Source organism: Ambystoma mexicanum, chromosome 9 (assembly GCF_040938575.1).
Source record: "Ambystoma mexicanum isolate Mex_15411 chromosome 9, UKY_AmexF1_1, whole genome shotgun sequence".
Lineage (NCBI taxonomy): Eukaryota > Metazoa > Chordata > Amphibia > Caudata > Ambystomatidae > Ambystoma > Ambystoma mexicanum.
Window position 1 is genome coordinate 592871361 of NC_090931.1, and position 23229 is coordinate 592894589.

Sequence of the window (23229 nt, forward strand, 5' to 3'; positions counted from 1 at the left end):
CCAGGATCACCCGAATACTAGGACAAGGAAGAAGGAAAGATCAGTGCAGAGCGGAAGATGCCACAAGCCCAGCAAGCACTCTAGTGCTGTGCCCAGGAAATGTAAAGAACATACGTAAGGACCGTTTCACCTCTCGGCGAGACTTGATGATCTGAAAGGTATGTACACATGTGGTGGATTCGGCTGATCTCACCATCCAGGAAGAAGGGAGATGATGCGAGAACGGGAGGTGCTGCAGACACGCCAGGATCTGGTGAAAGACTCCCTGGGCTCTCACCGACCGCAGAAAGCAACACCTTGCTTACCAAAGCCTGAAGCGAAGCAGGTGTGCTGAAGAGAAGCTGCCAGAGATGGACGAACAAAGGAAAGCAGTCACAATTCGAAAACGGGCGGTGTTCCTTTGCTAGTCGAGTGCCAACAAGAGCTAGTGAGTAAAACCCAAGGACAGTGGGGACACGGGGGCATACCAGTGACGGCGCCAAATACAAATAATAAACCAACGAGAGAGAGAGAGAGAGAAAGCAAACAAGCCAATTGTAAAAAGGGAAATTGTATTACAATCCAAGCCTCTGTTAGCATCATGAGCATGTGCAGGTGAGCATGTTGGGCCAGTGACCCTCCTGGGGCTGGCTCTGTCCATTTCCTGGCTCAGACCCGGCCCACTCCCATTGCCCTCACGACACTGCCATTCCACCTTCCCTCCCGCCTCCGAGCCCGCTTGCGGACCCTGATTGGGCAGGTCTGGACTTAATACACACCGTCCCAGGGCAGCTTTCTGCCTGGCAACCCCTGCGGCTAAGAGCCCCGATTCAAAGGGCAGCTCCAGATCGTGTCTGCAGGTGTCAGCAGGGGAAGCCAGTGGCCAGCCATCAACCAGCAGAAACCAACAAAGTGTGGCATGGGTGGGGAGCAGATCATTCACTCTACCCCAGAAAGACCTGCCACTCTACATTACCCTACCTGGGACCATAGCCTGCCAGGCAAATGTCACCAGCATCGCTCTCTTGGGGAATACTCAACACTAGCAACTGCCCGTTATAAATTTACCAACTACTATAGGTATTTTCAATCCATCTGTATCTGATAGAAACCAAACTACTGGATTATATTCTAAAACCTGCTGAATTATGAAACCTAGCCCTTTCTCCCACTATACAGGACTAACAAATCTAGGCGTAGCCTCCATCTCCATGTATAGTTAATATACCACTAACCATTAGCCAGCACCGCGTCAGACAGATTTGTGAAGGTTAGCTTACCAAGTGCCACACTTAAAGAAAATTGTGAACATTGGCCTGTGTCGCTTCCAGGAAGAAATGTGATTGTTAGCAAATGCCACACCTAGACAGAATTGTGAATGTTGGCAAGTGCCATGCTTGGAGGTAGCTGTGAGTGTTGCTTCCGTCGCTCCCGAACAGAGTTGTGACTGTTAGCAAATACCACACTGGGAGGGATTTGTGAATGTTGGCAGGGGCCGGACTTAGAAGGAAAGGTGGGTGTTGACAGGTGCCACACATGGATAGAGTAGTGAATGCTGGCAGGTGCCGCATTTGGTTAGAATTGTGAACACTGGCCTACTTTGCACCCACTCGGCGGGACTTTCAGCTCTAGGTGTAGCCTCCATCGGTGTCCACTGTATGGTGAAACATAACTTACTGTGAAACCTTGGCCCTCTACCACTTTACAAGATCGTCAAACCTAGTGTCCACTGCATGGTGAAAAGTAATTATGCATTATGAAACCTAGCCCTCTCCAACACTTTAATGGACAATCAAATCTAGGAGTGGCCTACACCTTTGTCTATTGTATGGTGAAACGCTGTTTATTGTGGGACCTGGGCCTCCCCTCCAACGTACAGGTTTCTCAAACCTAGGCACTTAGCCAAATTGCGAAGGTCAGCTGCGAAACCTACACCCCGTTAATCAAAAGCTCAAAATGTCAGCATACTAAACTCGCACAAAAACACACACAACCACCTCTCGCACAGCAACCCGCACGCACTTCACCACACGGCAACAAACAACACATAAACTGCACCAACAGCACACAATGACTGACTCCAAACCAATACTCGCACCAAAGCTCAGCGCACAGTGTAAACCAAACAAGCTGCTAACAGGACACCATCTCTCTCAGTATCCTACTCCCTCTTCACATTACTAACCCCGCCTTCTCGTTTGCAGATCCGCCTGAGCGCATTTGGACCAATTCCATTGGTGACAATGCATGGTACAAATACCTTTAACAAATCGGCGACTGTGCCAAATATGAATAATAAACAGAAGAGAGAGAAAGCAAAGATGCAATTGTACAAAGGGAAAGTGAATTACAATCCAGGCCCTTAGCAGTATGTGAATGCATTGAATGCAAATACATGGACACTGAATAATGTACTGAAAGGATGAATTACCAAACCAAGTAAATGTACAATTGTGGAAGTAGATGGAAACGCAGAGTGAACACAAGGAGTCTTGGCAAGAGTGTATACCAAGCAATCTCAAGTAAATGAAAACAAGAAGTCCTGGTACGAAAGCATACTAGGTAATTGCAACGGTGTGGATACAAGAAGTCCTGAGAAAAAATATCAGGAGTGTGCCGATTGGAAGAAGAAGAGTACAATCCTAACTGAAAAAAGATACCAGAGCCTTAAAAGACCAAGAATTATAGACAAATAGCTGTGTATGACCGTGTTCTTGTGGGCCAAGAAATTCACAAGGAACTTTTGTGTTGAAAACCGGAGATGGGAACCATCCTCTGGAACAAGGACCTGTTATCCTTAAAGAACTTGTGCTGAAGAGAAATCCAGGGGAAGGGAACTACCCTCTGGAACAAGGACTCTTTATCCTTTGAGAACTGTTCTTTTGTTGGCACTTTTTATTCCTCCTTTACGAACACTTTTTCAAAAAGCCTCAAATGCTAGACACTATCCCCTTTTCACCTCATAGTTTATTTTTTAGTGTGAGGGTCAGGATAGACATTTTGGACACAAGGACCGTTTAGATTTTGACATCCTGAAAGAGATATCCTTAGTATTAGTTCAGGTAGGGAAATTCCACTTAATAAAAGTCTCTAACCAAAAACATGGCACACTTGTGTCCGAGTTTCATTCCTGATTCATCGCACCCCACTCGCTCTCCAGCTGACCAACTGCGTACCTGCTTGCGTCAGGTTGTGCTCCTCCGTAGCTACTATTGAGTTCTCCGGTGTTTCTCCCGTCGCGGGCCGCTTATGCAACTTCTCAACTCAGCTGGGCTCTGCGTCGGCCTCCCGACCCTCTGCTTTCTCAACCTTCCAGCCTCTCCTAGCTGCTTTGGCTGGCCTGCATGCAGCAGCATCTTGCTGCACTCCTCTGTTGTGCGTCTGGGGCCTTGCTGCCAGCACTGGCTTTGTGCATTTCTTCCCGGCCACACCCTCTGCTTCTCTTGGCATGGTTACACTCCTGCATCGGTTCAGGACTTCCTGTAATTGGCCACCATAAGGAAACTCCTCCAGCCATTACAAAAGGGTGCATGTGTTAATAGTAAGCCCTAACTCCTAGGTACCCTATGAAGTTGTTAGTACTAGGGGGGGAAAAAGGGATGGTGATATGTATCTCTCACTGTCCGTGTTCCCGAAGGAGGAGTGCCCGCCAGGGGTCTCCTGCTCACCCTGCCCTTTAAAGGCTGTTAAAAGGCTCCGTAGTCTCCCGATGACCGAGAGTTGACCATCTTCCTGGATAAATCACCGATCCCTTGCATAGTATTTTGGTTTTTAATTTTATTTCATATAAATGAGCATTGGGACCTGTTCCACTTTGTAGATCGCTCTTTCTCTCCGTTATGACTGTGTAATTACCAACAGCCTAAAATAGCAGCAACAGGACTGCACAGGAGAGGGTCTTTGAGATGCGCAATCTGATGTTGGGGTCTAGTTCTCAGCTCTACATAGCTGTGTAGTGCACAGTATTTTCTTTTTTGAAAGGGTTTTTTGTAAAGAACTGCATGTTGCCTTGCAGCAGCTTCAGAGTGCATTTAAGTGGTGACGCCATTTACTTAATTACCAGACTTCGTAAGTGGTTCATAGTGCGTGAGAACTGAACATGAATCAAGTTGATGTAAATTGTTGGTGGTAGGTGAAGATCTTATCCTGTTGATGAATGAGCTAACTGACCCAACTACTTGAACCCTAACCACCTCTGCCTTGCGCACCCTTTCATTTCTTTCCTACTCCAGCTCCATTTCTTGTATCCTGACTATGACTATGCCACTGTTGTAACTTACTATGCCTTCTTGTAACCACTTTCTTGTAACCATGTGCCCAGATGCCTCAGGGCAAGGCTGCGCGCTATAAATAAATAAATAAATACAAATACCCATTTCGAGGGGATTGGGTCCTCCGACGTATTCCATATCTATGACATGTAATCACCACAGCTGTGCTGCTTCGGAAACTTTTTCCTGCGTCGATGACGTTGATGCGTCGTCGTCGAGGACCTCCTCCGACGTCATCCGATGTGATAAGTAGGTAAGTAGGACGCACGACGCCCGTAGCCTCAGTTCCGTTTTTTCCGCGAACGTGTTGCTTCGTGAATCTCGGTTAACGCCTCGACTCTTTGGAGTTCTGTTCTTCGAACCTGTTCGTTTTTGTGAAAATCCTTCGTGTGAAGATGTCTTCTACTTCGTCTTCGACCCCGCGTCCGGGCTTCAAGAAGTGCGGGGAGTGTGGGTCCAAGATGTCGGTGACGGACTCGCACAACGCCTGCCTCTGGTGTCTCGGGGAGGCCCATGACACAGATGACTGTATCGTCTGCCAGTCGCTCACGTCCAAAGCCTTACGCGAACGTAAGAAGTTGTCGGTAGGTCGGGTGTCCAAGCCCCGGAAGTCGAAGTCTGCGGGGCTTTCGACGGATGATTCGAGGGGTGACTCTCCGCGTCATCGTCGGAAGTCTCGTGGGTCTCCTTCTAGGAGTCGGTCGCGCCACTCCTCAGCCTCTTCGATGCATTCTCGGAAGCGCCGACACCGGTTGTCTTCCAGGTCCTCTTCGGAGGACTCTGCCCGGCACGTCGCTTACCCCACCAGCCGTGCGACGCCAGAGGAATGGGCTTCCTTCGGGAAGAAAATGCTGGCGATTCTTGAGTCGCAGGGTACTAAGCAGTCCGCGCCCCCGAGTGGGGTCGGTCGTGAGAGGTCGAGAGACGCCGCTCGCAAGAGTGGTCGGCACGAGTCACGGGAGAGGTCCCGTTCGGACAAGGAGGCTCGTTCTCGACGTACCCGTTCCAGGTCCCGGTCCTCGACACGTTCGAGACCGTGTGCACCTGTGAGGTCTTCGAGGAAGACATCGACATTGGTGGCGTCGACAGGCTGTCTCGAGGCTCCGGCTCCGGGGAAGTCGTCGAAGCCGTCGACGCTCAGGTCGTCGAAGGACACGCTCGGGGCTCTGGCTTCGAGGGCTGTGTCGACGCCGCCGATGCTGGCGGCGCTGCATCTGACGTCGACGCCGATTTCCTCGCCGCCGATCCTCTCGGGGCCGATGCCTGTTCTCTCGGCGCCGATTCGCTAGACTCCTTTCGTGTCGGAGGTACCCCGTCGCACGGGGGAACCCCCTAGGAATGCTCTGGTTAAGAGCAAGCAGTCTCGGGGGCCTTCTTTTCACCACCTGGAATATATTTCAGAGGTGGATGAGGATTCTGATGGCCTGGTTCCTAGTCAGGTTCCAGATGAAATTGTCTCAGGCCATAGTCAGTTTGACGATTTGAGGCAGTCACTGCATGATGCCAGTGGACTGGACACTTCTCCGGAGGTGGAGTTTTGTAGGATTGAGCCTGGCTCTCATGCCGATTCCTCGTACCGGCGCCTTATGGCTAGGGTTTCTGAGTACTTGGGATGGTCTGCTCCCCCAGGGGAGTTTGTGCAGGATGATCTAACGGACATCCTTTATGTTGGTCCCCCAACTGACCCGGTACTGCCGTTCCATATGGCTTTACAGAGAAGGGTGGCGGCGGCTTGGACTGCTCCGGAGAGTCTCCCGGCGGTGGGCAGATCCTTGTCACGAAAATACCGTCCAGCCAGTAGCGACCCCTGCTACTTGACCAGGCACCCCACTCCGGAGAGTTTGGTGGTGCAGGCGGCCACGGCCCCGGCAAAGCAGGCGTCGTACCCTACCATCCCTCCTGATGGGGACCACCAACGTTTTAATGGCTGGGCGAAGAAAGTTTTTTCTTCTGGTGGTATGGCGCTTCAGGCGGCCAACTCCATTTGTGCCTTGTCTCGTTTCACACACACTCCGTGGAACTGTGTTGCGTTAGCGGCTGAACATATTCCCGAAGGGGACGAACGGGATGGTTTCCTTGCTATGGTCCAGGATGGTAAGGATGCCATGTGTGAGTCCGTTCAGTAGGGTTTGGACTTAGCTGAATGCGTCAGTAGGTCCATGGCGGCGAGCACCGTGATACGCAGGTTTGCGTGGTTGCGGAAGTCGGGGTTTGCTCCTGATGTGCAGTCCCGGCTCCTCAACATGCCCTTTGACGGTGAACACCTTTTTGGCAGCAAGGCTGACGAGAGCCTTGAGAGGTTGCAGACCTCAAAAGCTGCAGCGAAGTCGTTGGGCGCTGCAGTTCGCCAACCTCCGCCTTTTCGTCCTAGGGGACAGCAGTGGAGGGGTGGTTCCTTTCGCTAATACTCGTCCTTCGGTAAAGCGAGAGGAGCTGGCAGTCAAAGAGGCCAACGCAAGGGTACCAGAGGTGGACGACAGGGTACCCGTGGTGCCAAGGCCGCTCGGGCAGTTGCCTCTTTGCCCTCAGGTAACGCCGCAGCCGCTCCCACTCAGTCATGAGGCCATGTCCCATGGTTCGCCGGTTGGGGGAAGGCTGGCGCAGCATCTTGTAGAGTGGCAAGCCATTACTTCAGATGTGTGGGTTCTGGAGATCATAACCCAGGGCTACTGTCTTCCCTTTCGGCACAGGCCTCGCGACAATCCACCGGGGAACCTCTCTTTGCAGAGTCCGGATCCGCTCCTTGCGCAGGAAATTCAAGGTGCCATAGAACTGGTGCCTGTAGCGTAGAGGAACAAGGGATGGTATTCCCCTTATTTTTTGATTTCGAAGAAAGACGGGGGATTGAGACCCATCATGGACTTGCGCGGTTTGAACAAACTCCTCAGGAAGGACAAGTTCAAGATGGTTACTCTCTCTCAAGTCTTCCAGGCCCTTCAGCTTCATGACTGGTTGGTGTCACTTGACCTCAAGGATGCTTACTTCCATGTGCCGATCCATCCCAAGCAAAAGAAGTACCTGAAGTTCGCGGTTGGCGACTCGCACTTTCAGTTTCGGGTCCTGCCGTTCGGATTGACCTCCGCCCCGAGGGTTTTCACCAAGCTCATGGTGGTGGTGGCAGCGCATCTCAGGCAAGGGGGATTCACGTCTACCCCTACCTGGACGATTGGTTGATCAGGGGGAGCTCTCCCGAGCAAGTCCTGGATCATCTGTCCGTCACCTGCCACTCCCTTCACAGGCTGGGCTTCTCCCTCAATTTAAAGAAGTCCCATTTGACGCCAACACAGCGGCTCCAGTACATCAGAGCAGTGCTTGACACTTCCCTGGGGCAGTGTTTCCCTCCCCAGGTGAGGGCTCTTCACATTCAGCAGATGGTGCACAAGTTTCAGCATGCCCAGACGCTCCCAGCGTTCGTGTTCTTGAGGTTGCTCGGCCTCATGGCATCCTGCTTTCTTCTGGTGCCAGAGGCTCGCCTGCGGATGAGATCTTTGCATTGGGCACTCAAGACGCAATGGTCGCAGTCCTCCGGCAGGATGTCGGACCCGGTTCAGGTGCCGCCCTCGGTAGCCCGGGACCTTCTGTGGTGGGCTGTCGAAGGCAACTTGATGAAGGGGGCTCCATTTTGGCTTCCCTGGCCGGAGGTGACGATCGTGACGATTGCATCCCTCACGGGATGGGGAGCTCATGCCAACGGGCTGACAGTCAGCGGTCGTTGGTCTCCGTCGGAGTCCAGACTCCATATCAATCTGTTGGTGCTGAGGGCCGTCAGGCTAGCCCTGAAGGCTTTTCTGCCGACTGTGCGAGGAAAGAGTGTCCTGATCCTGACGGACAACACAGTGGCCATGCACTACCTCAACAAAAAGGGGGGGCAGGGTCACTTCCTCTGTGCAGGGAGGCGATGCAGCTCGAGTTCTGGGCCATCCAGCAGGAAGTTTCGATCTCGGCAGTTCATCTGGCCAGAGACGAAAACGGGACGGCGGACGCTCTGAGCAGGCAGAGCGCGATCTCTCAGGAGTGGGAGTTGGCTCTGGAGATTCTCCTGGAGATCTTCGCCCTTTGGGGGACCCCTCAAGTGGATCTCTTCGCCTCCAGTGTCAACCGGAAGTGCGAAAGGTTTTGCTCGCGGGAATTTCCTCCAAAAGGAGCCTTAGGAGACGCGTTCGTGGTGAAGTGGTCATTCCCGCTGCTGTACGCGTTTCCTCCAGTCCCCGTCATCCCGCAGGTGCTGTGGAGGTTACGGAAGTTCGGTTCCCGGATGATCCTCATTGCCCCGGCGTGGGCTCTGAGGACGTGGTACCCGGACCTTCTCGATTTGTCCATCTGCCCTCCACGTCGTCTTCCCTACCGAGACGATCTGCTCTCACGGGAGGGGGGTCAGGTTCTCCATCCAGAGGTCAGATCCCTCAACCTTCACGCTTGGCTTCTGAAAGGTTGAGGTATAAGGATTGGGACCTCCCTGAAGACGTGATGGAGGTGTTGCTTTCGGCCCGAAGGCCAGCAACAAAGTCTCTGTACCGTTGGCGTAAGTTCTGCGACTGGTGCAGAGTTCAGAATGTGGATCCTTTTGCATGTGACATCCCCATGGTTCTGTCCTTTTTACTTTCTTTGGCCCACAGGGGCTTGCAAGTGGGTACCATTAAAGGTTACCTGGCGGCGCTGTCCATCTTTAAGCGCTCGTCTGAAGAGTGTTCTTACTTTAAAATCCCTTTAATTTCACAGTTTCTGAAAGGGCTCACTAATGTGTTCCCTCTGTCATCTTTTCTGGTGCCCGGTTGGGATTTGAACCTTGTTCTTAAGTTTCTTATGGGTGCTCCGTTTCAGCCTTTACATTCTTGCCCTTTGAGGCTGTTAACTCTGAAAACTGTGTTTTTAGTTGCGGTTACTTCCGCTCGCAGAGTGAGTGAGTTACAGGCACTTTCAGTTAAGCCACCCTTCACTGTATTTCACAAGGACAGGGTTGTCCTTAGAGTTCATCCTTCTTTTCTTCCGAAGGTAGTGACGGAATTTCATTTGGCCCAGAAGGTTGTTCTTCCGGCATTTTATCCTCCTCCGCATTCTGGTAAGGAAGAGGAGAGGCTCCATAGGCTTGATCCTAGGAGAGCTTTAAGCTTTTATGTTTCACGCATGTCCCGGGTCAGAGTGGACGATCAACTCTTTATTGTTACGCTGGAAAGCGTTTGGGGCAGGCTGTGACGAAACAGACTTTGTCTCGCTGGATTATTTTGGCCATCTCGGAGTGTTACCGGGCCCATTCTACCAGGGGTATGGCTGCAACTACTGCCCTGCAGAGGGGTGTTCCTATTCGCAACATCTGTGATGCAGCCACCTGGGCTTCAGTACATACATTTGTACGTCACTATTCCCTCGATTCCATCCGAGGACAGGATCTGGCCTTTGGCAAGGCGGTCCTTTGCTCTGCTATTTGATGGGCTATTCTAAATTTTGATTCTAAATTCTTTCCCTCCTCCTTGCTCTGGTACTGCTTTGGGAGTCTGTCATAGATATGGAATACGTCGGAGGACCCAATCCCCTCGAAGAACAAGTTACTTTCTTACCTGGTAACGTTCTTTCGATGGGATGGTCCGACGACGTATTCCATATCGCTCCCGCCCTGCCTTCCCTGCTGCAGAATTTCTTTTGCGATTGCAGCTTACGTTCCGCAAGGCTTTGTGTCTGACTGACAGTTGACTAATGTCACACATTCTGGGGGAAAAAACTACAACTGAGGCTACGGGCGTCGTGCGTCCTACTTATCACATCGGATGACGTCGTAGGAGGTCCTCGACGGCGCATCAACGTCATTGACGCAGGACGCAGACGCCGAAAAAAGTTTCCGAAGCAGCACAGCTGTGGTGATTACATGTCATAGATATGGAATACGTTGTCGGACCATCCCATCGAAAGAACGTTACCAGGTAAGAAAGTAACTTGTTCGTCTCTGGAGCAGTCGCGATTGGTACGTGATAGTTGATTGACTCGCTAGCTGCTAGTTGTGTTCCTTTAGGGGAGGATGCATTACCCATTAAGTTGAAGTGTTCAGACCCTGTTACATGATGGTGGGGTCCAGAGTCAGAATGGCAAACTGAAATGATTTTTTAAAGTAGGTTTTCAAGGATTTCCTGAATGATAGAGGAGGGTTGCAATCGTTTCAATAATGTCAGAGTTGGGTTCACTGATCACTGTGGGTTCTGCCTCCGTGTTATTTCCGTTTGGTTCCTCTTCCGCATATCAAAGAAGCTTTCTACAATCTTGGATGACCTTGGCATAGTCGGCAGGTAGTTTTCCCATTGGATACTAAAGGTAGGAATATAAATCATAAGAGCCTGCACCCTTAAAATTGTTCAACCTCACTAAAAACAGGTTTTATAATGGTAAATGGCTGTTTACCAGCACTAAATCAAGCCTTCCTTATATTGCATGAACAATTCCACAAATGTTTGATTGTACTTTGCTGTGGTACACACACGAAGGATAAAAAGTAAAACTGGTATTCTGGACCACACCACTAACTGTCTACCTCCCTTTTGATTTTCAGGCAGCTTCCTGTAACCATGGTTGCCGGGTAGTTTCGCAGTCTTTTAAGGACTTGACCACCGATAATGTCCAGTTCGGGATACCCTGCTAACCAAGGAGCATTCGGTGCAGAACCAGGGCGATATCCCTCCCACTCAGTCCAGTATGCCTTCTCCAGTGGCCGACACCAACAGGTAAGGTAGCCCCGTTATGTGTTATGTATGCTTTGTGCACTATTGCTTCTAATGTTTACCATTTCTGTGAAATTACTAGCGTTAAGAGATTGCATGGTCATAGATTGATGGTGGACAATTCTAGTGCTTAGCAAAATAAAACTAGTTTGAAGGGGCTTGTCTATTGAAAGACATTTGTAAGCAAACCCCAAAGCAAGCCTTGCCACTAAAGATAGTTTGCAAACCTATGCAAAGATAACCTGTAACTTTCCATTTGGCTTGAACATATAGCGGGGTGCATTGTTTGCTGTGCACAAAAGAGACTTTAAACTGAATTGTAGAGTTCATACATCGGTTCTGTTACAAATACGAACTACCTTAAATTCTTTTTTTAATTGTTTTAAAAACACAAATTAAGTTTGCAAAAAACAATAAGAACCGTACATAAGTATACATTGTCTCACAGTAAAACTTCATAATGTAATTTGCTGAACAATTTAAACCTTACATATCAAATTCATCAAAAATAGCTTCATCCTGCTAAACATAATATTTAAACTAACAAGTATAAACAAAACAGCACAATAGATAACACAAGAAGAAAAGAAAAGAGGAAAAAAAAACACCTTTACCTCCACCTTATTCTCTTACCTCTAAAATGACATATCCACCAGAACAGTTCCACTATCACATCAATCATAAAGAGCCAAAAAAGGTCCCCATACCTTCATGTATTCCTCATTTATATCTTTATTTTCCAATGAAATCTTATCATATTGTGATAAAACCTGCAACTCAGTTAACCAGTCATCAACATTAGGCTTTATTCTCTTTTTCCAAATTCTGAGAATTCTCTTAGTTGCTACCATCATGGCTCTATCAATCCAATTAGAATGTTTCCTAGCGCGCACACATCTATCAATATGAGATAATAAAATTGTTTGCTGCGGATCTCTGTAAGGTTACTCCTCAAATCAGTCCTATCCATGACCTCCTTCCAAAACAATTGCACCCTCGGGCACTCCCACATCAAATGTAAAAGAGTTCGTCTACCAATACCACAACACCAGCATAAAACATCCGATTGAATCCCTAATTTAAACATCTTAACTGGAGTCCAATAAAGCTGTCCAACAACTTACCTTAAACATCTTTAATATGTGCCAATCATGCAAATAATATTGGGTAAATGATAAGACTCTGCTATCAAGCTAAGGGCTATATGATGCTCAGTGGTAGTTGCCATCTGTTAGTACAACTGAGGGCAGCACAAGGAGCCACTGCAGCATGGAGTTGCAGTTGGCACCATGTTTTACAAGCATGCTGCTGAAAGGCTGGAAAACCTAGGGAGTGCTTTGAAGGGTCTAGGATGGAAGTAAGTGACCCTAGTAAATTGGGGTTCAGGCTTGGTCCTATCACATAGCGGAAGGCCCGGCTGGACTTCCACTTTTGGGGCGAGACTAATCTTTGTTTGAATATAATTGTTCCCTCTGTAATGGTGCCGGAGGAGGAAAACAAATTGCTTGGAACGCTTCCATAAGTGATTGCCAGTGGTTTGATTAGTTTTAACTGATTAATCCTGGACTCTTTGTACATTTGAACATTTATGAATTCCGGGAGAAGCCAGTGTGATCTTTGTATCTTGTGGGTCAAATGAGGAAGAAGTTGCCGGTAGAGCTGGATGGAAGGGCTTTTGTGTTAAGCCTAATATATTTTCTTGTGGTTTTGTCATGAAGTAATGTTTTGATATCTGATGGTGATATTTTGGGTATTAAAGCTGCGTTCGTCTGTTGGAGTTTAGCAGCTGGGCGTTATAACTGTTCTTATTTAGGGATTTTTGTTTGTATGCAAGGGTGACGACGCATGTCGGCAGGCAGGCTTGGTAATGAACATAAGTGGTGGGATTTCGAGGTAACTTTGAGGGTGAATGGTGGAGCCGCCCCCAGGGCTCATCCAAAATAACTCATTCTGTATCTAAAATAAAGACTTCCTTAGAGGAACTCTGGCCTTCAAGTTGCTGACTGTACCAAAGAGGCCAGAGTCCTAATCCCAATTTCCTTGTGCTTACATATTTTGTGAGCCCACCTGTGTCTAGGATGGCTCCCATACCAGTCAAAAAATGGGAGCCCGTTGAAATGGTGATGGTCTTAAATAACTTGTAATTTTTCAAATTATTTTATGCACAAAACTTTTTTTTTTTATTTTATTAGTTTTTCAATACAATCAACAATACAAACCAAACACACAGTACAATCCACATTTATTACATTAACATCAATTAGTCTTCGTTCACTGCCCCCTTGTTCCTACCCCTTCACGAGCCTGTTTGTCCTTCGCACTCAGTATCTGCTACACTCGGCAGGGCGTCATTTTTTATGCACAAACCTTAGTGACATTGATGTTTAAAATGTTTCAGATCTGCGAGTTCTCTTTGAAATTCAGTCTAAGAAATGTTCATCTGTGCTTAGTCATGCATTATTTTTTTTAATGACTGACTGTTCAGTTTCATTTTCATCCAAGTTTTCAAATGCTAAATTAATCTTTACTGTTCGTTATTCATCCACTATTTTAAAATTTGAATCCCATTTGGCTTTTTGATATTGCTACATTGCTACCATCCATGTTGAACGTAATTTATGCTGCGCCAATGTTCATTTCAAAACCTATCCTTACTGGAGCTGTCCTATTTTGTTTCAACACCTGTTCTAGAAATGCTTTGTTAATCACTACATTCCATGTGAAAGCGTACTACTGTTTCTAGGAACATAATAATGAAGAAACCCCACACGGCTCCCATCTGCATCGATTTCTGGGCACCTTGAAATCTTTCAGAAGTGATTGGGCAATCAAAGTGAAGAATATAATGGCTATATAATTCAACATATAGGAGAGGGCTTTTATACCATCTTCTCTCCGCCTATCATGGAAACGGCACATCCAATGTGATCCAGGGTGCTGGAGAGCCAGGAAATTATGCAGAGTGGGAAGTCGATGATCAACGAGGCAGATTAAAGAGGTGGGAAGATCATAGACTATATATATATATAAATCGGGGGGAAAAAAGGGTACTGACTGCACCCCGAATACCCTCTTTGGTAAAAAGCTCCAATTGCCAATGACATCTCGCATGGACGAATCCAACAAAAATAAGTACTTTTCCATATTTCGAGCAAGGATAAAAGAAGTTGCGGTATAACACGTTACACAGCCCTCTGGCTGCTTGACCACGTAAATATGTGTTTTCGGATTAGTCACATATTTGCATCGCATATGTCTGGTAGTAGCCGTTGCTGTACTGTAATGGTCTGCTCTACAGCGTGAGTGATTAGCACTATGCACTTTATTCAGAGTAGGGGCATTGCTCCTGTGATTTTCTGATTAGCTGCATATTAGAACTATTATCGTTCTGCTAGAGGTGTGGCTGTTTCAGCATTGTATGAATTTACTCGACAGCATCCACGACTCGCACTATGCATCTCAATGGGGTAGGCATTCATTGGCAGAATAGTTGGATGCATTTAATTTTGCTGCTCTAAGTCTATTGAGATAATTGTATTATTTGGCACAACAATATAAGCATGTGCACGTTATAACCTTTCAGACTTGTATCTTTCGATCTGCATTGTAGGTTGCTTCTCCAGAGTTGTGGCATTGCTCCCTGTAATCGCGGATTAGGCACATGTTTGCACTTTATATGCCTGGCTGTTGGGGTGTTGTACTGTACTGTAGCGATCTGCTTCACACTACCAAGGATTGACACCATGCATTTTATTCAGAGATGGGGCATTTTCCCGGGATTATCTGTTTAGGTATATAGTTGCACTTTATATTGTCTTGCTGGGTGTGGTTGTACTCGATTGTATTGACTGGCTCAACAGTATGTATGATTAGCACTTTATTTAGAGTCTGTGTACTTTGTGGTTGTTTCTATGTGCTTTTAACTTTCGTAGATGGTTAGGATTGCAAGTATTTGGATTTGGCGAATTATGTAAAATGCCACATTCTTTAGTCTTGTGTATCATGGTTGATATCACTTACAATGATGGCTGTGATTTGTACTGCGCTCTTTAAAATGTCATTATATTCATTATGCACTTCATGGTGTTAAATGATGGCTTCTTGTACCCTACATATGGATTGGCAGAGTGCTCATTACCCCTTTTTCCTTAATATTTACTTCATTGAAAAATGGGGACATGTGCATTTTACATTGGGGGCTATGCCAGAATGTCATTGGTGCGTTAAAGTACGTACATTGAACATGCAGGATAATGTTGTTTGTATTTGTTTATTTTACATCTCTATATGCATGAATGCAACGTTACTAATGTGGTGACATCCAACGTGGAGGGTGGTTTTGGCTCATGTGGATACGACATCTGCTGTGGTCTAGTGTCACCACAATGACAAAAATGTAAAAAATCAAGAAAGGACTCTGGCTTTGTTTTACTGTGTTTTCCAAACACGAAAAGGGACGTCAACAGGGCGTGCCAGTAATACTATCCCTAGTGTGACGTTCACTGTACCCATGATCCCTCATGCGTCGAGGTCCCTCAGATTGTTTTTTTCCGCCATGTTAGACGGACACATATAGCGGAGTTCCTTTCGGTGCAAAGCCATTGACTTTTCACACATAACGATAGTATTTCTTTCTATCCTTTCACCGACCTCTGAAACACCACGCCGGTGAAGACAGAGACAGCCTGTTGGAGACCACCGCAACAGACCGTTCGACCTTGGAAGGCCGCCACAGGCCTCGGCCCAGACACTAGGGAGAGAGAGGGGGGGGGCATTTTAGAATGCATATTCTCCCCTTCCTACACTGCCATAACCCATAATTATGGAAAATACCTTTTTCAATTTTGCCCCAAGTGTAACCGAAAATTTCCGTGGTAAGACTAACTTAGTTTGTAATTTGTGTCTTTCAAGAGACCACGTCGAAATGTCTTGTCGAGCGTGCAGGCTCTTCAAGCCAAAGCCGTTAAAGGACCGCTCCACGAAACGTTGGGCCCTCTACGCCAGGCAACTCGAGGCCATGGTGGTAGCGGGAACCTTTAGCGATGGCAGCAACGCCATACTTTTGGACGGTGAGGGCAACTGAGTAGCTTCAGCTACTCAAGCGCAGGCCCCTGACCTCGTAGGGCAGGTCGGCGGCCATGTTGTGGGGACTACACCCGGCAGCGGCATCGCTACTAAAACACACACCACCAAGCACTTAAACCCTAGTCGAGACTCGACGCATGGGTCGAGTACTCGACAATGTTCGAGACCCAGAGAAAGGTCTGCTGAGTCCCGGTCCTCTGGGCAATCTCGATCAAGATCGCTGCACGACAGGGTCCAACTGGTGAAAGACGGCAAGGGTGTCGCTCGCAAAACTCCCTCCAAGGACAATCGTCCACGGATGAGACCTCGGCACCCGCATCCGAAATTGGACGCTCTGCATCGGATAATGTGGCAGGCCCCAAAAAGTCTGTAAAACACTCCTCTGAGCCCCACGGTGTGGGGAAACATCACAAACGGACTTCAAAAACCCCTCATAAGGACAAGAGCCCTCCTAGGGAGAAGACACCGCAGAAGGAAGAGCCTAAACTATCCAAGATAAAGGATTCTAGGCCTAAAATAATACCTCCCACTGATGAGGACTCTCAATCTGTGGTGGTCCCAAGTTCCAGAGAATGGTCTTCCCAAGATATTGACAGAGCAATGTGAAGAATGACCCTTATGGCCAATTTTTACAAGAAAAACCCAGATCACTTTCAGAGTTTCTACTCCACTCCTCCCACCACAGCCCCTTCTGGCTCTCAAGCCTCTGCTCAACCCCCTTCTAAGAGGTCTTGCTCTAATGTTCCCATACAAAGTATGGTCATAGATATCGATTACGCTGAATTAGGCCAAGAAGATCTCCTTTGTGGAGGCATCTGACCCTCAACTTATTGAGGAGTATACAGATGATCCTTATTAACGGGATGACTAGGATCCAGAGGCAGACCAAGAGGCTAACATGTACTCCATAGATTGCCCTCTTAATCAGGACACTCCAGTTGTTGATTCCCCCGTTGATGATCAACCCCTCCTCAATGAAGTATTAGCCAAGGCAGCTGAACACGTTCAGATTGATGCACAGGAGGATAGAGACTTTGCAGAACAAATCCCAGGGGACAAAAAGACAGTGGGCCAGTTTATCCTGCTACTAAAAGCAGTGCAACGCAGAATACAGCCATCCTTAGAAGCCCCTAATCTCACACGGGCCGTTAACCCACGTGTGGAGAAATTATTCAGGCCTGCAACCTGAGACCCTTTGTATATTAGAGGGCAACTAAAACCAGACTCCCAAGTTGTCAAAACTAGAAAGGGAGCAGGCACACCTCTTGCTTCCTCCGAGGATCCACCTGATAAAGAAAGCAAAAAGATCTATGCAATGGGCAGGAAGGTCTCCTCCTCTGCGGCCTATCGGACCAGGATAGCGAACAACGCAACCCTCTTGGGTAGTTATACCTGCCACAAGTGGGAGGAAATATCTGCTTTACTTTCATCTGCCCCAGAGCCCCTCAGATCCCAACTAGCTCAGATGGCAGCAGTGGTAAGCGCTGTATCTACTGGTCTCTTTAAATCAAACTTTGATGCGGCAGACGATGCCGGAAGAGTAATTGCAGAAGGGACAGTTATTAAAAGGCATGCATGGCTGCGCCAGTCAGACTTTAGGCCGGAAACGCAGGCCACTCTAATGAACATGCCAGTGGAACCTAACGTGTGCTTCGGTAAGGCCATCGAAGACGCACTTAAAACAGCAAAGGACGAGTATGACACTTAAAATCTTTAGGTCAACTCACTAACAAGCCTACTGGACAGAGGTAACGGTAATTTTCGCTGTTTTCGGGGCCAAAATTCTAAACGAGGATCCAGCTACAACCGGGGCCAGGGCTCCTCCTGGGGGAAATAATCAAGGCCAGTCCTTCCAAGGCTATCCCAGAGGGCAACGCAGAGGTTGTGGTTGGGGCAGAGGCCCTGCTCGAGGTGGCACGCCACCTCAGAGCAAGTGACATTCCGCTCCAGGTGCCCTCCCATGCTTCTCCAGTAGGACACATTTCCAACTTCACCCACGCATGGGAGGGAATTGCCTCAGACAGGTGGGTGCTGTCCACAATAGCAGGGGGCTACTGTATAGAACTACTTCAACATCCGCACGACCACCCCATGACAGAAAATCCACTCAGAAGAACATCAGCGCATCCTTCTAGAAGAAATAACTACACTTCTATTAAAGGACTCCATAGAAGTGGTCCCGGCCAACCAGGTAAACCAGAACAAACATGTACAATGAGCATCATTATACTCGTTGTACTCCTGAGGTCATAGAGTTTGGACATCTTAACCTGCCACAGAAATGCATGGATATCTTGAAAGCATCAAGAAAACCAAACACTAGGCACTGTTACTTTGACAAATGGAGAGGATTAGTAATGTGGTGCCAGACTAAACCGATCAACCCCATAGAATGTACTCCATCCCACATTCTAACGTATATGCTCCATTTGCTAGATGCAGGGTTAGTATTTAACTCCCTAAAGATCCACCTAGCGGCTTTGTCAGCCTACACGACCTCTCATAATGTCTCATGGTGGAAAGTATTGGTCATCCAAGCATTTATGGAAGGAGTAAAGAGACTCCACTCTCCGCTGCCAGGTTGGGACCTCAATGTGGTACTCGCTAAACTCATGGGACCCCCTTTCGAGCCTATGCAGAAGTCTAGTCTCAAACACCTGACTTTTATAAAACTGCCTTCTTAGTGGCTATCACTTCCATGAGAAGGGTCAGTGAAATCCAAGCATTGTCAGTGCAGGATGCTTTCTTTGTTGTACACAAAGACAAGCTGGTTTCACGTATTCGCCCTAGGTTCTCACCTAAAGTCATCTCCAAATTTCATGTAAACCAGTCAATTGAGCTACCAGCTTTCTTCCAGGAACCCAACCGCTCAGCTGAGGTAAAACTCCACACACTAGACTTGAGGAGAGCGGGGTCCTCTACTATGTAGACAAGACCAGACCGCTAAGAAAACAGATCAATTGTTTGTCTCCATAGCGCCAGGCAGAGAAGGTGACTGCATTTCTAAAAATGCCATCGCTACGTGGATAGTCAGATGTATCCAACTGTGCTATTCCCCATCAGATAAACACTGCCCTATATGCCCAGGACTCTCCACAAGAGGTACTGGATCCACTCTGGCTTTCATTGCAAATGTCCCCTTAGACAGTATTTGCAAGCCAGCTACATGGAGCTCTGTTCATACTTTCACTCGGCAATACATTACTCGCCATAATCATATTTCTGATGCTTGTATCTACTTAGATTCACATGCGACCCACCCTTCCTCCCCTCAGAGAAGGCACATGGATGCTTGAGCTTGTCTAACACGTATCTGCTTGGATACAACTGTACTCACGCTACACCTCATGTCAGAAAAATACAATCTGAGGGACCTACACGTGTGAGGAATCATGGGTACAGTGGACGTCACACTAGGGATAGTATTACTGGTACGCCCTGTCAATGTCCCTTTTCGAGTTTCGAAAACAACTGTAATACTCCGCAGCTTCCACTAAATGTCGGCCTATGTATAGCATGTGCATCTAAGCAGATACAAGCATCAGAAATACGATTAAGGTGAGCAATGTATCTATATTTCTGAGGCTTGTGGAATCTGCTTAGATCACATGCTGTGCATAGTCCGACATCTAGTGGAAGCTGCGGAATATTAGTTGTTTTCGAAACTGGACATCGGCAGGGCGTGCCAGTAATACTATCCCTAGTGTGACGTCCTTTACCCATGATCCCTCACGCGTCGAGGTCGCTCATTGTTTTTTTCCACCATGCTAGACGGGAAGCCATTTGTAGAATGCATATTCTCCCCTTCCTACACTTTGTTCGCCCAGCTGCCATCACCTTTACCCAGTGTTATGGAAAACACCCCATAAAGTTTTGTCCTTAGTGCAACCGTTAGTTCCCCTGGGTAGACAAACATCTCGTGTGCAACCTTTGCCTCCCGAGAGATCACGTCGAGATGTCTTGTCGAGCCTGTAGGCTCTTCAAGCTTAAGACGTTGAAAGACCATTCCACTAAGCGCTGGGCCCACCACGCCGGGCAACAGGCCATGGAAGTGGAAGGAGCCTTTAGCGATGGCAGCGACGACGCACTTTCGGACGGTGAGGGCGCCAGAGTAGCGGTAGCTACCGAAGCGCAAGCCCCCGACCCCGTAGGACAGGCCGGTGGCCATGTTGTGGGGACCACACCCGGTGGCGGTATCGCTCCAGTTACACACACCACCCCTAGTCAGCACCTGATAGAGGAATTGAGTACACAACAACACTCAGCACCCCGTGAACGGTCGACTGAATCCCGGTCCTCTGGGCAATCTAGATCCAGATCGCTGCATGACAAAACAAAGAAGTTGAAAGATGGTAAAACGTCGAAAGACGGCAAGGGTGCCTCGCGAATAACAAACTCCGGGGGTCATTCATCTGCAGACGAAACTTCGACCCCCACACCCGAAATTCGTTGTTCTTCAGATAGCAAGACGTCGGGCCCAAAGAAGTCAGTTTCACTCTCAGCTGGGACCCAGAGTGGGGACAAACACCATAAGATACATTCAAAAACCTCCCATACAGAGGACTTATCGAAGGGGAGACCGAAGGACCCTAGGCCTAAGCCTATCCCACCCACCAATGAAGTCATGGGTCTTCCCGACCCCGGAACTATAATTCCAAGCTCGAAGGATTGGTCTGCAGAAGGCATCGACAGTTATGCGTAGAATGTCTTTTATTGGGAATTTCTTTGAAAAGTACCCTAGTCAGCTTTTAAGCCTTCAGACATCCCCACCCACCTCAGCCCCTTCAGCCTCACAAACCCCTGTGTCTCAACGACCGTCAAAAAAGGTTTGTACTGATGTCCCAACTCAGGGCAGAGTGTTAGATCTGTATGACCCAGAAATCCACCCAGAAGAACAACAGGAGGATGTTTCGTTTATTGATAAATCTGATCCTCTACTTATAGATGAAGACTTAGAAGAGTTCTAGGAGGGGGACGATGAAGACCCAGACCAGGAGGCCAACATTTACTCCTTGGATACGCCCATTAATGAGGATCCTCCAGTAGTAGACTCTCCCATAGACAACCAACCCCTACTCAACGAAGTTCTTACTAAAGTGGCAGAACACTTCCGCATAGATACCCAAGAGGTGGTAGAAGACAGAATTCTCTGAGCAATTGTTGGTAGATAAAGACTGTAGGACAATTTATTACAATATTAGTCAATACAGCGAAGAATCCAACCTTCTCTGAAAGCACCCAACCTTACACAGGCCGTTAACTCGCGTATAGAAAAAATGTTCAGACCAGCACCTTCCGACCCCCTCTACATAACAGGACAGTTAAAACCGGACTCCCTCGTGGTTACCACCACACGAAAGAGAGCAGGCACTCCTCTTGCTTCCTCCAAGGCTCCTCCAGACAAGGAGAGCAAAAAGATTTATGCAATGGGAAGGAAAGTAGCCTCTTCTGCAGCCTACCAAACTCACATCGCAAATAATGCTACGCTTCTGGCAAGCTTCAACTGCCACAAGTGGGGCAAGGTTTCTGCATTATTTTCTTCCGCACCTGAGCCACTTAAGTCCCAAATACCCCAGGTGGCAGCAGACGGTAGAGCAGTGGCTACCTGTCTCCTAAAGTCAAACTTTGACGCAGCAGACAATGCAGGTAGAATCATCGCGGAAGGCACTATCATTAAGAGAAACGCATGACTTCGCCAATCAGGCTTCAGGCCAGAAATTCAAGCCACCTTAATCAATATCCTGGTGGAAAAAGATGCGCTCTTTGGAAAGGCGGTAGAAGACGCATTAAAAACTGCTAAAGACGAATACCAGACACTTAAGTCTTTAGGCCAGCTCATGAACAAACCCACGGGGCAGACGGGCAACGGCAATTTCCGCCGTTTTCGAGGACAGTTCTCAAAGGGGATCTGGATACAACCAGGGCCAGAGTTCCTATGGTAATAACCAAGGATAATCTTTTCAAGGCTTTCCGCCAGGACAACGAAGAGGTTGTAGTACTCGGGGCAGAGGCCAAGCTTGAGGTGGCACGCCACCACAGAGCAAGTGACGTTCCGCTCCAGGTACCTTCCCAGGCATCTCCAGTAGGATGACGAATTTCCAACTTCACCCACGCATGGGAGGGTATTTCATTAGACAGATGGGTGCTGTCAACGGTAGCAGGGGGCTACTGTGTAGAACTTCATCAAAGACCTTGCGATCACCTCCCGAGACAAAAGGTACACTCAGAATAACATCAACAAATTCTTCTACAGGAAATTACAGCGCTGCTATTAAAGGATGCCATAGACGTGGTCCCAGGCAACCTGGTAAACAAGGGTATTTATTAAACTTACTTCCTTGTACCCAAAAAAGCTTCAACAATGCGCCCTGTGTTAGATTTAAGGCCCGCAAACAAGTATGTCGAGCCACAAAAATTCTGCATGACCACGCTACAAGAAGTAATCGCGCTGCTAAAAAAAGGGGATTACATGGCAACACTGGATATGAAGGATGCCTATTTTCATATTCCAATGTTTCCAGCGCACAGAAGGTTCTTGCGTTTCAAGATGGCGAACCAGCACTACCAATTCAAGCTGCTGCCCTTCGGAATAGCCTCGGTTCCAAGGGTTTTCACCAAGGTACTGGCGGTGTTGCCAGCTTACCTGCGCATGGAGGCAATCCCAGTTTACCCTTACTTGGACAACTGACTCGTAACAGGGGAATCCCCTCTGATTTGCAGACAAAACATTCAAGCAACAATCAACCTCCTCTTTCAATTGGGCTTCTCGATCAACGAGAAAAAAATCAAGCCTGGTGCCCAGCACCTCAAAACAGTTCTTAGGAGCTATTCTAAACACAGAGGAGGGGTTAGTCTTTCCCTCAGAGGAAAGAGTAAAGAACGTGTTACTGCAAATACCACACTATCAGGCCGGCCGCCAGATAAGGGTACGTTAGGCAATGCGTTTAATAGGCATGATGGCATCTTGCATTTACCTGGTTCCCCACGCGCGCTTGCGTCCCATACAAGAGTGGTTGGTGAAACAATGGTCTCAGGCAAGCAGTCAGTGGGGCGATCTAGTGGTCGTTTCGCCAATACTAGTACAAAACCTTCGCTGGTGGATGAGAAAATCTGACTAAGGGGAAACCCTTCTACGATCCGGAGGTACAAGCAGTGGTCACAACAGATGACTCACTAGCAGGGTGGGGTGC

The 23229-nt window shown here is 48.0% G+C and overlaps 1 protein-coding gene across 7 annotated transcripts in view; it reads left to right on the forward strand.

Annotated features, from left to right (window-relative positions):
* NCOR1 (nuclear receptor corepressor 1) overlaps positions 1-23229 on the forward strand; it is a 2268409-nt gene that overhangs the window by 153518 nt on the left and 2091662 nt on the right. For all 7 annotated transcript variants that reach the window (XM_069615218.1, XM_069615220.1, XM_069615222.1 and 4 more), the window contains exon 2: positions 10786-10957. In XM_069615218.1, coding sequence (XP_069471319.1) covers positions 10850-10957 — 108 coding nt within the window. In that variant the 5' untranslated portion in view covers positions 10786-10849. The remainder of the gene's footprint in view (positions 1-10785; positions 10958-23229) is intronic.